Source organism: Mugil cephalus, chromosome 11 (assembly GCF_022458985.1).
Source record: "Mugil cephalus isolate CIBA_MC_2020 chromosome 11, CIBA_Mcephalus_1.1, whole genome shotgun sequence".
Lineage (NCBI taxonomy): Eukaryota > Metazoa > Chordata > Actinopteri > Mugiliformes > Mugilidae > Mugil > Mugil cephalus.
In genome coordinates, this window is record NC_061780.1 from 9172918 (window position 1) to 9195479 (window position 22562).

General features: G+C 46.4%; 1 protein-coding gene across 2 annotated transcripts in view; it reads left to right on the forward strand.

Moving 5' to 3' along the window:
• The first annotated feature begins 971 nt into the window (after window positions 1-971).
• si:dkey-246i14.3 (ephrin A4) overlaps window positions 972-22562 on the forward strand; it is a 32443-nt gene continuing 10852 nt past the window's right edge. Inside the window, exons 1-2 of one of the 2 annotated variants that reach the window (XM_047599841.1) lie at window positions 972-2140; window positions 20229-20527. In XM_047599841.1, coding sequence (XP_047455797.1) covers window positions 2016-2140; window positions 20229-20527 — 424 coding nt within the window. In that variant the 5' untranslated portion in view covers window positions 972-2015. The remainder of the gene's footprint in view (window positions 2141-20228; window positions 20528-22562) is intronic. The other variant, XM_047599840.1, reaches the window with a different exon arrangement.

The window sequence follows — 22562 nt, forward strand, 5'->3', positions numbered from 1 at the left end:
GCGCAGGTATATGGGAAAGAAAAGCTCAGAGGATGTTTACTGAAATAAGCTGTGCCAAGAGACGGGGGGGGGGGGGGGGGGCACATATTTGACCAGTAATGAGAAGATCAATGGGAGTGAAGATGAGCATGGATGATGGATAGAGAGTGAGAGAAAAAGAGGAGGAAGATTTTGGGTAGAGCGCTGATAATGATGAATAGCAGACAGACAGGAGATGAAACAAATATTAAAGAGGGGAGAAGAGAGAGGGAAAGAGACATTTTTTGAGAGAGTGCCTGCGAGTTGATCTTTAAAACTACCGCTGGTGTGTGCAGAATTCATTAGCTGTGTAATCAACGTGGCTCTTAATGTAGTGCATAGCTCAGTCGGCGCTCCTAGCCTAATCTGAGTCGAGGGGAAATCTGGTCAATTTTTAGTGAGCAACAGATGCTGCAGGGCCACTGAAGACTTAAACTGTTCCGAAGACAATCCCCCAAACTGAAAGTTAGAGGGATTTTTGTTCAGGGAGAGGGAGGATAAAATTATTTTCCACAAAGCATTATCAACCCCTTGAACTCTTACAAAATTTGTTAGGAACTGTCTGGTTCTATGGATCAGTCAGCATGAGAGGGAGAGACCCCCGCGGAGTGAGTTACTCCTCTGTGGTCGGCCTCACGTTTGCTGAACGAGCACCGGCTCACCAGGGACAAATTAGCCACACAGGAGCACCGAGGCATCATGGGAAATTAATGATCAGGACCTCCAGGAAGTGAGCTAATGAGTTCCAGTGCCACACGCGCATGAACCACACACTTGCAAGGGATAAAAGATAGAGAAGGCTGCACCAGAGAGGGGGCCCTGGCAGGAAGGAAATAATCCAATGTGGAGTTTCTGCAGCTAATAACACAAAGCTATCAATGTAACTTTGTCTGGATGAGTGATAGCTCCAGAGCACAGGGTCAGTCTGACACACTCTCACACACAAGCACATTTAGAGAATCAGATAATTAGAGAGGACCACCACCGGCCTCCGTCTGTGGAGGCACAGTGATTACTGTCGCTACACCCTCCCCTGGGCCGGGTGACAACAACCACAGAATTAATACTCATCAGGACACACACACAGACACCTCACGCAGCCAAGTGTCGCTAAATTAAATGTGGTTCTTTCAGACAACAGTCAAAGTGCTGCTGTGGTCCCCTGCTGTTATTTTTTGCACCGTTTTATATATATAGTGTCTGCAGGCTGAAAGAAAGTTTACGGGGTTTTTTAACTGTGTGAACCCTGTGTGCTCAGAAGCACCTTGCTGTTGAAGTACCTGTGAGCTCCAACAACACAAGTTGTGAGTTCTATCACACCATACTGTAAATCACGCCATTCAGCTCCGGGTCGGTCATCTCTGTGAGGAAAAAAAAAAGTGTCAGGTTTTCCAGAAAAACAGCAAGAGTGACAGGCTGTCTCCCCACACCAGTGGGCGCACCTCACAAGGATTTAACTTTGCGCTACTGTAACATACATAACCACACCCTTGTGAACCCATTGGCCCAAAGTTTCCTCGGCACCGCCCTCGTCCGAACGCATCCGCCCTTCAGCGCTCCGCAGACTGTTGCTGCCAAACCAGCTGGCACTTTCAACTCATAATCTGACCTATCACTGTACTGGAAACCGTGACATTTAAACTCAGGCTTTAACTATTATTTTTCTTTATACTTAACAGTGAACATATCTCAGGTCTGAACCACCATGCGGAATGTGGACAAACTCTAATTAACTTTTCCCTGTAGGAGCGCACCTTCCACTAAAAAGACAGATTTTTTTCTTTTCTTTTTTTTTTTTTTTTTTTTTTGGAGCGACTTCAACCAGTTTACCTTCATGCATCATGCGAAACTGCAGTAGCGGATACCGCAGCAGTTTGAGCTTGTTCAGGAGTTGGTGAATCTGCAAAAGCTGTTCTCTGAGTTTCCTCTGTCGGGTCTCGTCACCTGGTTCGCGCACCACTCCCCTGCCGGTGCAGAAACTTTCCGCGGCGACCAGCATGGGCTCCCCGATGTGGACAGCGGGAGCTGTGCCTGTTTGGAAAGCCACAATTTTCCTCTTCAACATAATCTCAGCTGTTGTAGCCAAAAGACACGTCGTGTACTGGAATTCCACCAACGCCAGGTGAGAAGACTGTACGCTGAGTGATGCTTGTCTCCAGAGAAAGAAAAAAAGGGGACTTGTTAGTTCTTCTATCTGCAGGCCAAATAAGGGCTTAATGTTAACACTGAAATTAGCTTTAAGTCCTTTGAATGGAGCAAACATAGCTGGTCTGAACTTGCAGCCCCGCACTATTGCACAACAACCTCAATGATTCCAGCTAAATGACTCAGGCTTTGGTTGGTTCCAAGAATCTCAGCTATGCAGCAGATCACGTCTTTGTGTTCTTAATTGAAGGAGAGGTGCAGGGCAGGTACTGACTTTAAAGCTATCACAGTTGTATTTGCCTTGAATAAAGAAGCCTGAGCTCTGGGGACACAGTGGAACCCCAGGTTCATCTGACGCACAGTGGTCACGCCTTCTACCTGCTGCTGGTTATCTTTATCGCAATGACCACCCTCTAACCCTGGCTTTCCCCTGTCTGCTCCCGTTTGGAGTTAGTGATTATGCTCCTTATAGAAAGCCAGAAGTAAGGGTTTCTTCTTAAGTGTTTGTTCTGAATTGTGCCCTAGATAGCATTCTCGGGACACAGGTGTATATTAAAGTCTTAAGCGTTGCTGTGCATAAGCGAATATGTTGTCGGATAATGGGAAGGTGTGTGTGTTTGTGAGTGTGTGTAATGGGCTGATTGGGGCCATTAGCCGGGCAGAGTGAGGCTCACCTGCTGATCCAGGTGTTGCAGTCTGACTAATTGAGGGGTTGAGGTGGGAGACCTGCGGGGCCGGTAGGGTTACTGCCCCAAAAAAAACATCCAACCTTCCCTTAGCAGGTTATTTAAAGACTCTCTCTGCAAGGCCTGTTTCCCTCAAACACTGATTGAGATGAATGACCTTTTTACTTAATAATAGTTTGCCACAGAGACCTCTTTGTCTGTCACTGTTTTGCCTTGTATTTTACATTTGTGGGTGCACAATATGTGACGGAAATGTGACTCCTGGGGCTGTTAATTTCCCCGAGGGCTACTTTGTCAGGCCTGTAGGACTCCTCCTGAGCTGGAGTCAGCTAAGGTTATACCCAGTGTGTCCAGGCGAGTAAAACCCAGTCATGTAATTGGGATCCAACAAAAAGTGTGGCAGGGAGGAAGAGAGACGGGATTAGGAAGCACCTTCTTGTTCCCCAGAGGTTCAGGGATGAATGGTCACAGCTTGTGGCAGGGCCACACAGTTTGGTGCAACACCACACAATCACAATGCCATCAGCATCACGGTAGAAGGTAACCCACTGTGGTAGAGAATCGCTCTCATCAGCAACACAACCCAATCACAAAGCTATCAGTGGAGCCGCAAGGCTGCACCCAGGCCCAATCCCCCGGGTTTGCTGCTAGGACTCTCCTCTCCTCTCCTCTCCTCTCCTCTCCTCTCCTCTCCTCTCCTCTCCTCTCCTCTCCTCTCCTCCTCACTCTTCATTATCCCCCTTGTTACATCCTGCTCTCCATTTCATTTTTTTTTGTCTGCACTCCCCCCTCTCCTCCTTCGCCCCCTTTATCTCTCATGACTCCCTCCTGCCTGGTGATGGATATTGGCAGTGTGATTAGTTGAGCTTCAGTCATTTTCCCATACCATATTTTCCATTAGCTGCCAGCCAGACAGCCAGGTTGTCCCGAGGCCTGTAAACGTAGCCAGACGAGGGAAGGGGGAGCACGGGGACCTGGGAGTCGTGCTTTTGTTGGCTCGGTGCTTGGCTACAAGATCCAGGGATACAGATAGAAACCTAGATGACAGAATAACCTCATTTTACCTTTCGTTTTGTCTGACTGTTAACAATTTAGTGGTGATTCTTAAACACAGAATGCTGTAGCATCTACCGAGATGGCTCATATCTCCTAAGCTGTCTTTTGAGCACGATTAATGAAGAACACAAACCATCAAAACAAGTGTGTTGAATCCCACAAGGAATCGTTATCTGATTCTGGTTCTCCCCCTCTCACCAGTCTGTGGTGCCTTTTAGCATCTTTTGGTTGGAGATCAGCCTGGAGATTTCTCGTTTCGATTCATGTTCATCAGTTTCATCGGTATGTTTTCGTCATGAAATGGCTCAGATAAATCCCCGGCGTGCTACGTGACCGACACAAAAAAGCAGAGGCACAGAGTCAGTGACTGAGGGTGTTTTGAGATTTGGATTCACCTCATTGTGGGAAACACCGTTCAAATATCGTGTTCTTCCTTATCTATAACATTTTACCTAAACCAGAGCTGTGCAAGCTAACATCACGTCGCTGTTCATAAAAATCAGTGAATGTGGTTTTAAATATATTAAATGTGTTGGAATGCACTGGGAGGAGGCCGCTGATTTGCATGCATGCTTCCAGTCTTTCTTTTTTAATATATATAACTGATGCAGGAACTGATGGTTTTCTATGGGCGTCTGATCTAGAATTCTTTAAAAGCAAAGATCCTACGGATTGCATGGGTCCATTTATTCGTGTCGTCAGCTGGAGTAACAGCTAAAGGCTAGCGACGACTGCAGCCACAGACGTTACAACAAAGGCTCAAGTGGTACATAATATAATTGTAGCTGGCGAGAAAAGCGGGGTCTTTTTAATATGGATGACAGAAGACAGTCTCTGGCCGTCACCTTTCCTACGACATCTGGATTTATGGTTTTAATGAAGCAGGGGCAGTGAAGTGGAGACTGAAGGGCCTCTTTGCTCTGCTCTTCGCTGCGCTAATATGCTTGTAACAAAGGCTCAGTGAAACACTTTAACTGGCACACATTTAGCACCCTCAAGATTGAAAAATGGAGCTCTGAAACAGAAGTGATCGACTGACTGCAGGGTCAGTGTTGAACGTTGCGCAATCAGATACCCTAGCCCCTTTCTTTGTGGGGCTCAAGTGGTTCGATTGCCCTCTTTTATGACTTTATGAACAGAGTTTACGATCGTTCTCGATTTTATAACCGTGTTTCTCTCAGAGCAATACTTCCTTATTAGAAGAGAAATTATTCTTTACTTCCTGGAGCACTTAAAGGTTAGTAAAAAAAAACAATATCACCACAGTGCTCAAAGCTTGAGTGTGTCTATTTGTGTGTGCTGACAGTTTACCTCGGCTCTCCCCTGAGCAGCCGTGTATTGGCTTATTCAGCCCCTTTCTGTGTGCCGTGGTGTGCTTTTAAACCTGTTGGACCAAACACATTGACTGGCTTAGTTGCTGATACAACTGTGTCTGCTTCTTGTGCTGCATTCATCCTCATAAATCGGCTCAGGATCTGTCAGGAAGTTTACTCACAGCGCCAATGCTTTAAGGATTGAATTACATTTTTCTTTTGCAAGAGATGGCTTGAGAGATGCTTTTCCCATCTGTATACGTGCAACTCATACATCTGTAACAATGATAAATGTCGCCAGTGCCTGCGCCTTAAATCAGCGACTCCATTTCTTTGTCCTCTGACTTATTCTTGTTCTTGGCTCTCACCTGTGCTTTTGCTTCCTCTCGTATTCGCCGTGGGAGGGGGCAAACTTGTTGCAACAGTTCCTCTGGATCACAGCTTAAGCTACTCTGATTTTCAGCTGCTTTTCTTCCCCGTCCCACATTTTTTTTGTTTCTTCCTTGCAGGGTCTCAGATTAGCACGGTTTTAAACGGAGGTAACGGTGTTTTACCGTTCATGATCACAATAAGCATATTTGAACCAGTTTCTGTCACTTGTTTCCACGCTTGCTCGCATTTGAACCCACTCTGCAAGTTTGGACACAGACTCAAAAGCAGTTAAAGCTCCACAGCAGACCCCTCTGAACTCTCTCTGTCTTTCTTTCCTTCTTTATTTATCCCCCCCCCCCTCCCTTAGTCAAAGACTGCGGTTGAGATCCGAGCCAGTGGAGCATGTTTAAACGGTGCGTGAGGAGATGAATATTTGTATCGGCTCCCTGTATCTTTATTGAAAGCAGCCCTCATAAGTCCTCCGTGTAATCTCTGCTCTGTTTATGCATCATTTCCCTCTGTGTGCGCTTGTGAATGATCTGGTTTAAATACCAAAGTAAATCACATTCTGCATACCGTACGTTCACACGCGCACGCGCGCAGATCTGATCCGAGGGACTGTGTGAGCGCCACACATGTGTGGCAAAGTGAAGTCAGGAAGTGTTTTGTAATTGTGTGTCGTCTGGGAGTGCACTTTTTTCGTCTGAATTTTTTTTTTTCCCCTTTTTTTATTATGTCTTCACCCTGCAGTCTGTCTGCATCCACTCAGCAGTGCGTGTGGTGCGCGTGCATGCAAATGAATCTGTTTCTCTCACTGTCTGCTATCTCTTCTCTCTGTGTCTGTCTCTGTACTAATCTCCGTCTTCCCCTGGTAAATGATTAACATGGAGAACCTGGCTGAACTATAATCAACAAACCCACAGTGAGGTAATTACCACTTTATTCCCCGTCCTGCTAACAAAGCAATTTCTCTCTCCCTCCATATCTCTCTCTCTCTCTGTCTTCATCTGTCACGTAGGTGTGTCAGCGTCTCCCTCCCTCTTTTTTTTGTGTATTTCTGTGTCATTGTCTATTGTCTCGCTTAGAGACGCTGCGCCCGTGATCTGTGTAGAATCAGAGATGTGTTCGCGAGCCCAATTGTGTGCCTTATCTGTCTTTGTAAATGTGCTTTGCCTGTTTGTCCGCGGTGTTGAGTGTATTATCTGGAGGTAAACTGGGGATGAGTTAACGTTGTGTACACTTGAGCTCCTTCATCTCTGTCTGAAAACAATGCGGGGCAGTGATTTTAGTGATCTGTACGCCGGAGGACTGACACTCGGTGCCATTGTTGGTCAGCCTAAGTTCATATCGGGAACAATAGCTCCGTCAGGCAGGGGGAGTGTGTGCGTGTGCGTGCGCTCTTTGGAACTGACCCGCTGGTTTTTGCGTGAAAGGGAAGTCTTTGCTTCCTTGAGAAGAGATGGAGTGCGATAAATTTCAGTTCTGGAAAAACAAAACCCAGAAATGTACCAGGATACCCGGCCCTATTAAAACACTCAAAGTCCTGATTCATTTGTGGCCTTGTGATTCATGCGCTTTTGCTCGTTTTCAAACGCTCACAGCGAGTGCTCAACGAGGTTTTGCCTGGAAAAAAAATTCCGGCCCGGCGGTGTGCGTCTGTGGGAACATTTACCGACCGCTGCGCCGGCCTCTCGTCTAAATAGGTCATTGTTTTGTTTCCACTCGTTAGTTGATTTTAGGTGTGACAAAAGTGTTTGAGGGGAAAGGCGTGTTATTGCCTTTGGATGCTTGGGTTGTAAAGGTGGGGCATGCAGATAGAGTATTGTGCAACCGTGTCTTTCGCTATAAAATGTCACATGGCCTCATTTTCATGAACTATTTCAATCTTGAGAAAAGGCATTTGTAGGTGACCGCAGACTGGCACAGCGGCCTTCGCTTTTCATGCATGCATCGGTGTGAAATCACTAATCCTCCATTCCGCCGTTTAGTGATATATTACACCTTAGAATGAAGCCTGCGTAATCGTCGCACAACAAAAATAATCTTTGCAATTGAAGTGAAGGCTGAGATACACATGCACAGGAAGACTCGAGCACACTGTGTTGGAAATGAGGTTTGGGCAGTGGCCTAGCGGTGAGGATGTCTGTATTAAAATGGATCAGATAGTCACAGTGCAGCTTGGAGCCGCCGGAGCAGACATGGTGTACAGGCATGAAAGGACGGCCGCTCTCTCCTCCTGGTCAGGATATTTAGTCAATCGATACCAATTTAACACCCAGATATTATCGCTGGCTCCTCGCATTATCACTGGGCTGCATATGGACCTGTCCCTTTTCCCAATTTCTCTTTCCCCGCGCCGCCCCGTTTCTCTGTGTACACACATACATCAATATTAGGTTGCATTAAGCTGTAATAAGTTGTATTGTGCGAATGTCTCCAAGTGGGATGGAACAGCTGTGGAATGAAATGAGGTCCAGCGATGTCTGTAGCTCAGTTGGCACCGTGCAGCCCGGCTTTGGCACAAAATGGCTGCCTCGCTGTATGCGCCGAAGAGCGGGGTTACGGTGGTTGAGGGCTGGCGGAGAGCGCCAAGCGGGAGAGGGATTCATTCATTCGTGGCGCATAATGAGGGCGTCATTGTTGTAGGTGTCAGATGAATTATGTATTCCTTTGACATACAAAACAGCAATCAACTGAGAATATGCGGACTGTGGGAAACGCGCTCAAACTAATCTCGGCAAAAACGAAACTGCTCGCTCGATGTTTGGCCAGTGTGTGTGTGCGTTTTCACACGAACACACACACACACGTGAAGGGAGGCGCACACAATCACACGAACATTGAACCTCGCACAATTCTCTTCCACTCGGCTCTGAAATCCTGCCAAGAGGCAACCAGGGAATTCCCTGAGACAGAAATTGAATTAGTATTGACCCAGGCAGAGCAAAAGGCTGTAGCAGGAACCTGGATTATTGTACCAGACAAGGTCCTCGCTGCCAGGAGGACACGGAGAGATGTTTCCCATCGTACTTTCGCCTCCTCAGAGGTGCTCAGTGACAGTCACTCCGAAATATGTGCTTATTTTTTCTGACTGTTTGCTAAAAAACACTGCAAATAGTTCTCATATGCATGTACTGTTTATGGAATTTAGAAAGAATAATGTGCAGTGACTTTCTCGTTTTGTTCACTGAATGTGTCTGACTGTCAGTCCCTGCAGGGGAGGACACTAAAGGTTCCTGTGAATGAGTTAATCCTACGTTGTTTATCTGATTTGGGGATGCCTTTAAGTTGTTATTCAGTAAAGTAAATCTCTAAAAATCTGTTTTCGCGCTGTTCTCGCGTTAAGTAGTCTTGTAGCCAGCTGCCTAGCTGCAAGTTTGGGAAGTAAAATCCTAAAATTAAATGTCCACAGAGGTGATCTGCTTATCTGTTTGCGTAGCATTCAAATGTGTTGTCTTTAAAAGGGCCAGTGTGTCATATTAAAGCGAAGTCCGTTTAATTGTCATTTATTAAATATGTGAAGAAATGTTATAAAAGTACTTGATGTACCTTGTAAATATAATAATTATAATAATAAAAATAATAATGGGATCTGGCATGCTGCCACGGAGCTGCACAATGAAGGATACAAATAATCTGCCTTTAATTAAAAATGATTCTAATACGAGCCTGCGCCCCCCGAAGGAAAATGAAAAAAAAAAATGCTTAAATGGTAAAAAAGCAAAGAAAAGCATAAATTGTTTTGCTTATGTGAGCTGTTTTTGTTTCATCCGCCAACTCTTCACTTTTTTTATTTTCATTTTTTTTTGTCTTTCACCGCATATTATTTTTTGTACACATGGCAATATCATGTGTCTTGAGAGAGTTTGTTTGTATCTGGGCATCAAGGAGGTGCTAGACGTCACACTAGAAGGAACTGTATGCAGTGTAGGATTTTATACGTGGTGGTCATCCTTTGCTCTTTATCTAGGCGCAACAAAGCCACAAATACCTGACAGGGTGTGAACATGTGTGTGTTTAGAGGGTGTATATTCAGCGGTACCTCCTCACACCTGCGACAAAGGCGCTTAAAGTAACACCAGACAGTTTTTCTAACTATTGTCTTCATTATTATTATTTGCAGTTCCTAAAAATGCCTTTCATCGTGTGCTCTGGGATTCCCTCAAAGAGGTGGATCTCATGATAAGTCCTGCACCGCGCTGATCATTTTGAATCTGCTGTATGATTCTGGGGAAACTTTTCCGTGCTGGGACAAAAACTAATATTGTTTTGGCACTGCCTCCTGGAAGTATGGTGACACAGCCTGCTGTTCAGCCCGCCAAAGATGCGACGACACATAGTATGCTTCTGTTACTTTTTTGTTTTGCGTCGGCATACCACACACACCAGAAATGAATATACAAGCTTCCTCTGTGCCTTTTTTTTTTTTTTTTTTTTCCCTTCATCTGCCCCCCAGAGATAGTAAAAAACATTAGACCCTGCAGTGGAGGGGAGTGAGGGATGGAGGATGCGTTAAGAGGATGGTAGAGAAAGAGTCAACAGATTTCAACTCCCAAAACAGCTCAGGAAGGCCCCAAGGGATGGAGGGATGAGGAGAGAGGGAGAGAGGGAAGAAAGGATGTCAGCAGGTATTACTATCACTGTCACAGGCAGGCGTGAGGAGCGAACCCTTCCTCCACCCCTCCCTCGACGCACGCGCGCGCAGGGGCTCGCTCGCGCACGCACACGCACACACACGCTCACGCACGCTCTGTGACGCAGGCTTGTGTACAGGTGTTGTGGAAAGGCACACACTCGCGGCCGCCCCGGACCCTGGGGAGAGCCCGGGCGCAGGAATCGCACCCCCATTTGGAACTGACGGCGCTTTCCGATTTCGCCTTTGCCCGAGTTAGAGCCAAAATGAGATCATGTGCTTTTTTTTTTTTTTTTGAAGCACGCCAGCGCTCAGATTCTTTCACGCTTACAGTAAGGTGATGAGTTATAGTTTTGGTATGGGCGTACGTCTGCGTGCCAGTCTATTCAGATGTGTTATTCTTGTCGCAATAACCAGTAACACATGATTCCTGTGTGTGTGCAGTAATGTGCTCCTTGATGCCTTGATCTCCTGATACTTATTTTTCTCTTTCTACTTCCTTGTTCTCTTGTGTGCTGTTTCTTCTCAACACCTTCTATTTGTGTTTTTTTTTCTGCAGAATTACTGTGTACCTACACTAAAGAACCCTTTATTTATCGTATTGTGAGGCATCTATTAGTTTTCCAGAATGCTGAAGTAGCTCGTACCCACCCACTCACAGACTTCTGACAGGTCAGCGTGCACACTGTGTAGTGAAATACTGCACACTTTACAACAATATCAGGCAAAACACATTAGATTTGCTTGTTTATTTACTACAGCTGTCATTTTTCAACTAATTGGTTGCCGTACACAAGTGCGCTTTGTTGAGTTCATCACAAACGATCAGATTGTTGTAATTTACAGTCTGAGGGAGTAGTGTTTGTATTTTGTGCTGAATGGAGCAGGGGAAATAGCCTTGTCCCAAATCTCCATACCTATGGCCTTCCAGCAAGAGAACTCATGAATCTCATTGCTCTCCCATTCGGCTGGAAATGGAGTTCTTGTGCGCAGTGCACTTCTCAAAACACTGGAGCAGATGCTCCGTGTTTATGATTGCGGGATTAATCTGTGCGTTCTCCTAAAACACACTCCGTTACAAATGCCTAGTCATGAAAGCCCCAAAATCCCTTACTCGCCACATTTATTTTTTTATTTTTTTCAACATTTAAGGAGGTTTCCGTCCGCACCCGTTTGCTTTTACGAAAGAAATCTGTTTGGAGCGTTGTTTCTCTTTATCCAATCTCAAAGCATAAACGAGATTTGTGCATAGTTTGCGTCCAGTGCGTTTCCTGTTGCTGTTCAGAAAAACAGCCACCCGCGGTCGCACATACCGCGCCTCCTGTGTGCTAATCTTGTAATTTTGGGTCATTGTGGTTCATTACTTAAAGTAGCGACCAGTCATCTCTAATCCCAAATTAATCAGTTAATCCCCGTCCAGCGTCAGGCTGTTGTCAGCTCCACGTTAGGCCGGTGTCTGCGCCTCTACTCTTGACCCTCGCCACTTCCTTCCTTTCTGCTCCTAAAGCCACCACCCCCCCCACTCCTTCCTCCTCATTGTGTCTGAACCTTTCATCAGTGTTGTGGAACGCAACTTGGCTTTCTTAGAAATTCATTGGCATCCAGCTTCAAGGCAGCGAAAGCCCTCCAGTTATATTAGGTGTCAGAAGCATCAATTTGATTTCACACTCTTAAGCTAATGCATCACGGATGAGTGTATTGTGTGAAGTTCGGAAATGGCACACGCTGAATAACTTTCTTGAACTCTTACCAAAATGGGCAACGCCGATTTCTGTCCCCTTTTGATTGGTATTAGACATCAGTGTCCTACGTCTGGTATGAATGTGTGTGTGTGTGTGTGTGTGAGGGCGGGGAGGGGCGGCCGGGCGACTGTGCGTGACTAGAACAGGACAAAGCTGGCTGCCTTGAGGGGGGAATAAAGGGGGCCTTCCATACCCCCGATGCACGGAGCGATATGAATCTTAACTGTTGTGACGGAGAAAGATGGGTGAGGGAGAGGAGAAGCATGGATCGGCTGCGAGAGAGTGAGAGGGAAGGGGGCAGTTTAGGCTCCTGGGATTCCAAAGCAGTGACCGTGAAAGTGCTTAGATAAACAGAGAGAAAGACGGAGGGAGGGCAGGGGAGGGGAGGGGAGGGAGGGCAAAGTGAGTAAAATGGTGGTGGAAGGAGCAGTGGAGGGAAGAAAGGACAAGAAGGTGTGGGCACGCTGACTGGGGAAGGAAATGAGACCCGCCGAAGACGGGGTGAAAGACAGCAGATGGAGGTGAAACCGAGTATAGAAGTTTTTAAATAAGTTCGCCAGGAGTCAGAGGGACTGAAAGGGACCGGCTCACTCTATTTACTCCTTAACTCTCACACCTTTCCAATCTTTCTCTCTGTATCTTCTCCTTTCCCTCTCCATCCCCCTGTTTAAATAATTCAGGCCTGTTGGTTGTATTAGGGTACGTTTCCTTGACATGTCTTAACTCTGTGTGTGTGTCTGACTGACTGACTGACTGACTGACTGAAAGACTGGGCCTCCAACCGGCCATTCCTCAGCTAACAACCGCCGAATAATCAGGGAGGGAATGAACACCTGGGATAAATATTCTACACTGCCTATCCAGCGCTGACCTTCACATCATGCAGAGAGAGAAAGAGACGCAAACGGAGAGTGGGAACGAAGAGAGTGTCTGCACCATCAGATGTGTGACCCACTTAGTAAATGATGGATTCTCAAAGCCGGGTCTGATTTATTGGCTTTAGTGTGTTTGCTTTGCGTGCGCGCCTTTCACCAGAGTGAGTGTGTCTGAGGAAAACAGCGCGTCTGCGCGTGCGTGCCTGCGTTTTAAGGGGTGTTGTCTGCGTGTCCTCCTTAACCCACTTACACAGGTGGGCTCAAAGACCTGGGACACAGATAAGTGTGGTTAAGTATAGTTAAATAATAGATCAGTGTGTGCAGTGTATACCTGTAAGACAAACTCTGGAAGGTGAGATAAGGAATTAAATAAAAACGCACAGCAGTACACTTCTCGTGGAAACCGCGCCTCGCACCGCTGCAAAAGTGGCTCGTGTTTGGTTTGAGTTGCAGCTTCGTTTGCGAGAAAATGCACTTGTAGTCTGAAGGAGAATCTCAAAATATACAACAACCTGCGATACAAACGGAGAATAAATGATCCCAAGTTGAAGCTAATCGAGGTGGAGATGCTATGAAATGCCAGGGTATAGTTTGTTGTTTCTTTCTAAAAGGCCAAATTCTCTAAACATTTATACTGATTCCACTTTGTGAAGCCCATCCTTAATACGGCTCGTTTTTTTCCTAATTATCTTTCTCTAGACGTTTATTAGACGGAATACCTCTTTTATACCCGTCAATTGGCACGAACCGTATAAGTGCAACATTTTTATATAAAGCATTCATTTGTTTACAGCCTCCTTTCAAAAACCCGCCCGTATCTGTGTGAATCCGAAGGGGCCGAACGTTGGTACATAAACTACGGACAAATGAAGTCGCCTCGGTGGATCAGCCCAGCTGCCACTCCGTCGCAGCGCTTAGGTGGATTTTATAAATAGTTTGAATCATGGCTTTTTGCGTCCACCCATCATAGTTGTCGCTGTCCCCTCCCTCTCCCTAGTACGCCGTGCCTGTCACTGTTTGAGCGGCGAGGTACTGTAGCCGTATCCAAGTTTATGTATCCGAGCCTGGCACCTGTACAAATCAGCCCTGTATTTACACTGCAGCTCCATTTAGACTGCAGCTCCATGGAGAGCACTCATTACTCTGAGGTTTAGACTGTCCGACGGAGGGATGCAGGGAAAAGACGGATGGAGCGAACGACCGATGGGTGGGGCGTTGGCTTGGCATCAATCCCAGCTCCGGATTGGTCGTTGTCCTGGCAACGGCACGTCTGACCTTATTTACCCCCTTTGCACGCCCCTCTCGCCGTACGCTCTCCACTCTCGCCCATGCACATTTCTTTCGCCGCACACACGTTCCCCATCGCCCTTCTCTGCACGAGAGCTGAAACTCTTCACCGTGCGCCCCTCCCCCTCCCCCCTCCCCTCACACTAATCTTGAAAGTGTGGCCATTTCCACTCAGGGCAGGTGAGTTGAGTCAGGTCAGATTTTTGGCTTTGCTGGTGGGCTGAGGGAGCCAACATTTTGGCCTGCAGTGATTTTGGTCAAACAGTGAAAATAAAAAACGAGCCATGGAGTGTAAGGCTGCCCTCTTGTCCATTTACGTTGTGGACAGTAATTTCATACCTCCCCCCCAAAAAGAAGTCACTGGAAGGCTTATTTTTGGATCACACTAGACCACACATGGAGAGGAGTGCCTATGCATGAGAGAGAGAGCTGCCACAGAAGAGGATGATCGTTTCTGCAGACCTGCAGCCATATCAAAATGTTTCCGATGAATTGGTTACCATACTGATGGATCCTGTGGACCCGAATTGTGCAATTTTCTTCAGCTTTGCTGGCTGTAGCTATACATCTTGTTGTGCTGCTGAGTCCCACAGAACAGACACCCAGTGAGGAGGAGCTATGCCGTAACAGGCAGAAAATAGGGTCTGTCTTTATCCGAGTCTGAGAATCTTTTAGGCTTGAAGCGGCAGGCGCGTGTGTATGTTTGTGTGTGTGTATCTGTGTGTTTTATCTGTGTCTGTAAATTGATAGGAAATGTGAGTCCGTGGGGGCGCCTGCTGATCCACACAGTTTGAATGAGGAGTGGAGTGGATGCCCTGTGCCTTCTGGTCATTTAATGGAGCCTGCAGGGCAAGAAAGGTGCAACCAATCAGTTCATCTAGGTTACACACACACACATACATACACACACTGGTGTAGTGGCCAGCACTTATGCACTCAGTTGTTATCCTTGCATTGCATGGTGTGTGTCAATGTGTATTCTGCTGTCTTTGGGAGGACAAAACATTTGCCTTGTCTCCTGGCCCTGGGGTTCCCCAAGAAAATTGTTCAGCAGAGGCATGTAGATGCTAATGCATATTAATACAAATGTGAGCGCCCAGAACGTCTAACTAAGGAAAATCCACAGATGGAGAAAATGTGTGTGGAAAGCCCTACATACGTCCACATTTGGAGATTAGAAGCCGCAGAAAAGAAAGCAAAAGGTCTGGTGTGGAGGAGAGATACACTTCCTGCTGACCTTGAAGGAAGCAAACACACAAACACGCACACACACTCACACCAAACAGGAAAGAGTAGATAAGCCGACAGCTTGTTCCCCATAAGTCCCTCTTTGCTCTCCGTGAGGACCAGTTGATCACCGTCTTTGACCACAGTTTGATGACACAGAGAATCCAAAGAGGCGGGGTCTGCTGGGTCTTGAGGGTGTAAGGTGGGAGGGAGTGGTGTTGTAAAAGGATTTTTCAGCCAGCTGGGCAGGCGGAGTAGTGGGGGGCCCCAGATGGTCAGGGGTAGGGGGTGACATCCTTGTTTGTGCGCGTTGAGGGGAGTTAGCGCCAGGTTAGACACAACAGTGGTGTTTGGGTTCTGGGCACAGCACGGCTTTGTGCGGGTGTGGAGGGGGGCACAGCTAGGTGAACAAGAGGGGGTTGCCCTCATTCTGTTCTGTTTTGCATCCATGTAGAGAAAGACTGAATAGGAGCGAGGGAATGGCCTTAAAACTCTTAGAAGAAGTATTGAGTAGATGAAGTCTTTCTATCTGCCTCTCCTTCTCATGGTTGTATGATTCCTCTTTTCTTTTTCCCTTTGAAAGTAGGATAGCCTGTGGAGTTGGAGGTCAGTAAGGCTTTGTAGAAAACAAGAAAAGACTCGCTCTTGTCTGCCTCATACCCTCTTTTTCCTCCTGGATGATCTCTGGGCTCTTTTTGTCATGACTTCTCTCGTACTTTCCATCAGTTTTTATAAACCTGCTCTTCCCAAAAATGGCTTCCCGTGACTGGTTTCACTCACCTGCACAACTTTACACTTTATTTTGTTCTAATCATGAAAAAATGTTGCTGTTAAGGTGTGCTAGCAATTTCTTTTTTTTTTCTTTTTTTTTTTTTGATTTAACGTATTCTTCAGTCCCTCTTTAATCCTGCCTTTGTCAAGTAATCGTTTGCAGAAAGTAGCGCAGAGACAGGTGGGGTTGATGGCGTAGTGGGCAGGGGTAGTTGGCAAGATGGTGACTGGTGGAATAATCAGGATTATGGTAGCGCTTGCAAGCCTCTGCTGTTCATTCAAGAGAGTTGTTTGTGCCAGCGAGTTCAAACTCTGTAGCTAATGGAACAGTTCATACTCTGGCAGAATAGAGTTGTATTAAACTTTATGGTGTGGCAAATGCTGCCCTCAAATTGAGACCTGTTCTCCAGGAAAGTCGCATGAACAGCCCGGACTTGTGGTATTTATGACCTCATGAGTGGAAACCTTTGTTAAGGTCATGAGGTTTGCTGACGTTTGCAGAAATGGCAGTTGAGTTTGAGTTGATCTTCCCAGTGAACAGGTTCTATTCATTCATTATGTGTTTGCAGCATTCTGCTGAGTCGCTATGACCTTGCTTAGCAGTAAGCTAGCAGTGGTTTTCTCGCTACCCAAGGCTCATGTTAAAATTTGAATGCCTAGACGCAAGCTTTGTGCAAATTCAAACTCTACCCAACATCTTGGCAAAGTTATGTCTTTCAAATGATTCGAAATCTTGTTTTCATTGATGCTGATGCAGATGCGCGGTCAGTATGTTTTGTACGTCAACCTTGTTTCAGCGTAGAGACTGAAACTGTGTCATGCTACGCCAAGGCCAAGGCCAAGGCAGGGTGAGCACGACATGCTGTGCCCAGGCAGCGCTGTGTCCAGAGTTAGCGGTTACCCTGCTGCGATTGACCACAGAAGAACTGAGGCTCGACCAAGCCTTTTGGCCTCCCATTGCTCCTAAAAGAAACCAAAAGTCATTTAATCAGTGCTGGTTAGCGTACCATCACCACCATCAAACTGTAAAATTAGTGTACAGAACGTATACATCCCCTGTATTCATTTGGGACGCAGCGTACAGTGGAAGCATGTTATAAGCATTTTTATTGTCGTAGAATATTTTTATCCCTCCGCTGTTTATGTGCAGTGCATTTGTTAAGCGCCCCAGTGTATTCAGGATGCGTATTATGCAGCTGCTGTGCGCGATCAAGTATCTGTTCTGTATTCCTGAAGCTGCGGTAGCAAGATTGTTGCTCCTTTAATTATTCTCTCATATTAAAGGATCAAAGGTCTTTACCACAGTCAACCCCCTGCATTTCATTATAGCTGTACACACACCCCCCGAGTGCGCGTCCGTGTGCACACGCACCACACTTACATGGACACATCTGTAGGATATCAGCCATGTTCAGGTTTTTTTCGATTCTGCATGCGATTTCCCGTGATTATAAAGGGATAAATGTTGGCCTTTTCAAGTTCCCCACTGAAGAGCCCGGCGTGTTATTTTTGATTTGGCTGCTTGGTGAGATTTTTCTTTATCAGCCACAAGCGTGCACCAGTCCTCAGAAGGGTGTCACTGATCACCCTGTGGCAAAAGGGATAGACCATGTTTTATTCTCCTGAAGTACTTTCATGTGCTGGTGTGTGTTTGTGTGTGTGTGCGCGTTGTTTGCCCTCTCCAACCGCTCCGACACTGGACCCGACCGATCCTCTTTGTTGCTTCCAGAGGATTCCCCCGCTGATAGGCTGCTCCAGCACTCTGTTCTCCGACACCCACCGCTCCTCCGCGCTCCCATGATGCCCCGTGCTGTCACCACTCTGCCGCACGGTGGCTGGCAGGAGGGGAGGATGCCGAGTGTAATTAGGGCGTACCCAAGCCTACCAGGGCCGGAGAGGGGGGAACGTGAGGAAGGAAGGAAGGAAGGAAGGGAAGAGGAGCGAAAGAGCTGACAGTTTGACATCAGTACAGCACACTGGCTCTGTAATTGCTGGCATGAATATGGTGCCAGCCGTGGTTGGAGGCTTGTGGAGGGGGGTGGGGGGGGGATATAGGATAGAGTCAGAAATAGGAGGGCAGAGTACAGGGGAGTGCAGTCTCAGAAGCAATAGGCGAAGGAAGAGCGCATGTCATCCAAAGTGGGGAGAAATGAGGGAGGAGATGGAGTGGGAGAAAAGGGGCGAGAAGGAATGCAGAGCAGGGATGGGTGGGGAAACAAGACCTGAGCAATGAAGAAGTAGTTGAGGTGAATGACATGTATAGCAGGAGGTGTAGCGTGTTGACACAGCACGCCTGTCATTACATGCACATACACACACACACATATATATATATTTATGCCCACACACACCTCAACAGCTGGTGCACCTAAGTAAGCATTTCAACGCCTCAGAGAGCCTTAGGAAGCACCACATGTAGTATGACGAGCAAACAAGCTGCTCTGTGTGTCTCTGTGTTAGCGCTTACACTGGATTACATGCTTTAGTGTTCTCTTAACCAGACAGTCAAGTGCCTGTGTACGGCTGTGATTAACACACACAGGTAATAGAGCTATCGGACATGGCCGAGCACACACACACACACACACAAATTCCGTGGATGGTGTATTGATCAGAGGAGTGTGTGTGTGCGTGTGTGTGTCCTGAGCAAAGCATCCTGATCGATGGTGTCCTGTCCTGTTGATAGATCGCTAATTCTACACAGCCACTATTGAGCAGGAAGCAGCTTTGGTGATAGCTACCTCTAGGGTCTCACCTGCTTCCTCAAGACACACACACAGACTCCAGTATCTCACACAGAAATATAGACACACACACACAGGTTTAAAATCTCCCTTCCCTCTATCTCACTGTTCCATGTGCAGATTTTCTGGACCTCCTTCTGCTGCTTCTATCGGTTTCATTTGTGTTTTCACCAGCTCTGTCTCCTCCTCCTCCTCCTCCTCCTCCTTCTCAGCGCTCATTCTTCCACCTATTTATTCTTTTGGTCTCTTCTCTGTCTGCCTATTTAACTCCAGACTACTCTGCCGTGCACCACCACCACCACCCCCTCCCCATTCCACGCTCCTTTTCCCTCCCATGTTCCCCTTCACTGACTACCCAGCGCTCCCTTCCTCTCTCCTCCGCTCTGTCACCCCTCTATAAAGACTCCCAGTGACGGACCTGAACCTTGTGCCCAAGCCACATTCCGCCCCTCGTTCTTTTCTCCCGCGCTCCATGCGAAGAGGAGACCAATTAAAGCCCGTCTCCTCTCTTCCTCCCGTCCGTTGTTCTCGTCTCCCTGTGTCTGCGCTCAGACTCTCTGGGGTCGCTAATTAAAACGCTTTACTTTCTTCTCTCTTTACTCCACTTTTTTTTTCACCTGTTCATCCAACTGCTCTTTTCCTTTGTCTCCTTTCTTCAGCTTTTTGTTCCACCTCTGCTTCCGCACTTCTGCCCCTAACTTTATGTTCATCAGTCTCCCTCTGTCGTCCCGTGTGCCCCGTCTCACGTCTCGATCACTCACGCCTGCTCCCTCCATTTGTCACACACCTCTCTCCTTATTTTTTGCCTTCTTCCTTATCCTGTTATTCATAGCCCTGTGGTTTTTTCCCATGTTGGATTTACATCTCTTACTCTGTCATACATCTACTCTCTGTCTTTCTCTCATCCTGCCTTTCCCCCTATTAGTTTGTACATGGGTAACTCTTTATACTGTGGTTGACAGGAAGTCAGAATCTGTGTGAAAGAGCATACATTATGCAGCTCTTCTGTTCTAATGATGCTGTCTTGTCGAGAGTTGTTGTTATGCCAAAAGCCAGTCAACCCTGACTGACATGAATGCACATGCACATCCACTTAAGTTTGCACACGCTTGTGTCTGTGTGTACTGTGTAGCGGGAGAGCATAGGAGTCGAGCTGATTTTACACAGAACTCTCTCAGCGGTCTTTATTAGCTTAATTTCATATTTGATGACCTGCACAACTTGGTTTTATCGCCCTGTGTGATTGCCGCGCGTAATGTCGATGATCCATCTTCTGGAAACTTCCACGCTCTGCACATCAGTCATAATCAGTGTTCTCGTTATGTGAAATGTTAACGTGGGTGTCGTTCTTCCTTCCAGGTTGACAGCAGGAGATCTGGTCGTCCAGATGAACCTGAACGATTACCTGGACATCTACTGCCCCCATTACTCCAGCACAGAGACCCTGGGCTCCAGGCAGCCGGAGTCGCTGGCCCTCTACCTGGTGGCAGAGGAGTCTTTCCAAGGCTGCGTGGAGACCAGAGGGGCCATCAAAAGATGGGAGTGCAACACCCCCTACGCTCCGTTCGGACCAGTGCGCTTCTCTGAAAAGATCCAAAGGTTCACACCCTTCTCACTGGGGTTTGAGTTTCTGCCAGGGAAACACTACTACTACAGCTGTGAGTAGAGGAAACGTGTGTTTCTGAGTTTTGGTCACGATTCATTTCGCAAAATGTGGTTCCCGTTAGTTCCTTGATTTGGGGGTTGAGATCAGGTGGCATCAGGAGGTACCTGACAAATCATTGTATTGATTACCAATTATGTACACTGTTTTTTTTTTGTGTGTTCAATTCTTTATTGAGATAAAAGAGAAATTACAACATACAAACAAGGACTTTCAGTTTTTAATACCAACACCCCATTGACGACAAAAACTGTTTTCTAAAGAAAATCTTAGAAATATTTATTATCTAAATATGGTTTGAAATGTAGACTAATCTCGAAAATACAATACTGTCAAATAGTTTTTTGATTTTTTTTTGAAGAAAATGTAACTTTAAAATATAAATTAACTTGCTATAATATAATATAATATAATATAATATAATATAATATAATATAATATAATATAATATAATATAATTGAAAGCGATGTTTTTAGATACCGTTAATTATGATTAATAATTATTAGGATTGAATTATAATAATATGGACATTATTATTATGGCTTGATATTGAAAATAGTTTCTAATAACAGCTCTACAGTTTACATTATGACATTGTCACAGGTTGATTCCAACATGTTGATTCAGTATGTTGTGGATTTTTAAGAAATGTAATTCGGCAACGACTGCTGCTGTGGAGAAAGCGCGGTGAGCTGTACAATTTAAGGCAGTTTAAGGCGATAAAAAGTTCCACAGCGCGTTTTTGTGAGGCAGTAGATGTTGGCAAAGTGCAGCCGAGGCCATTACTGTTTTCCATAAATTAATGCTAAATGACATTTAATATGATGTTTTCACAAACCTGTAGGTGGTTACAAATTTTTAGTGATGGTTTCTCCGTGACACCCTCCTTGTATTCCCTCCCTCCACGAGCCACTGGAGAAAGAAAAGGGAGGGAGAAGATGGCTGACATTTTTTTCTTTTTTTTTTTTTTTAACTTTTTGCAACTTCTGATGTCGGACACATGAAACAACGCAAAGAATGAAAGAGTCAAATGAATGCATAGCGTGGAAGAGGGACAACAAAGAGACGAAGGGACAGCGAAGTGTAGGAGGAAGAAATGGAGATCAATACGGGACGACAGGGAGGGAGGGGGAAAAAAGGCAGGCAGACAAGCAGACAGAGGTAGAGAAGCGTGGAAGAGTGACAGAGGGAGAGAAAGAGCAAAAGATGGACACAGCCTGACAGTATGGTGGAGGGAGGAGGAGGGAGGTGAGGGGGAGGAAGGGATGAGAGAGGATGGAACCACAGTGAAGAGAGAGAACAACAAAAGCAACAGAGAAAAGGGATGAGATGAAGAAAAAAAAAAAGAATCTTTACATAAATTACTGTTGCGGTCTGAGGGACAATAGAGCATTGTGAGGCCCTGAGAGGGTAGTCTCTCATACACCCACACACACATACATACTAACACTAACACGCATGCATATATGTACACAAGCACTCCGGGCTATTGTGGTTGTTCATGCCAGTTCACAGCGAAGCAACAATAGGTCCCCCCCCCCCGGTCCGACCACGTCGGGCTCAGAGCGATTGTGTGTGTTTTGTCCACATCAAAGATAAGGCGTAAAGTTGGTCCAAATGTCTGGCTCTGGGGTTTGTGCACTGAATGGGCCCGCAGCACTGGAGACTGCATAATGGCATTAGCCCGGGAGAACAGTACAATAGTATTAGAAACACTAATGGTATTAGTTGGCTAAGTCTGAGCTGGGCTCAGCTCTTCTCTCCCACAGACTATGACACTGTCTCTCAGCCTCTGCCCCACTGCCCAGCCCACTGACCCACTCCCACTAGTCCTCCACGCCTGGATCCCCACAAACAGGAAACACCTTGACATCCTCTGATAGTCAGCTGCTCTTAACATGGAAACATTTTAGGGGACGGTAACATCAGCAAAGACAGCTCAGGGCTTTGGAACTTCAGAAATGCACTTGTGAGAAATATGAGTGGACAAAAACAAATCAGCGGAACGTCTGTCTCTGCTACGCAACTG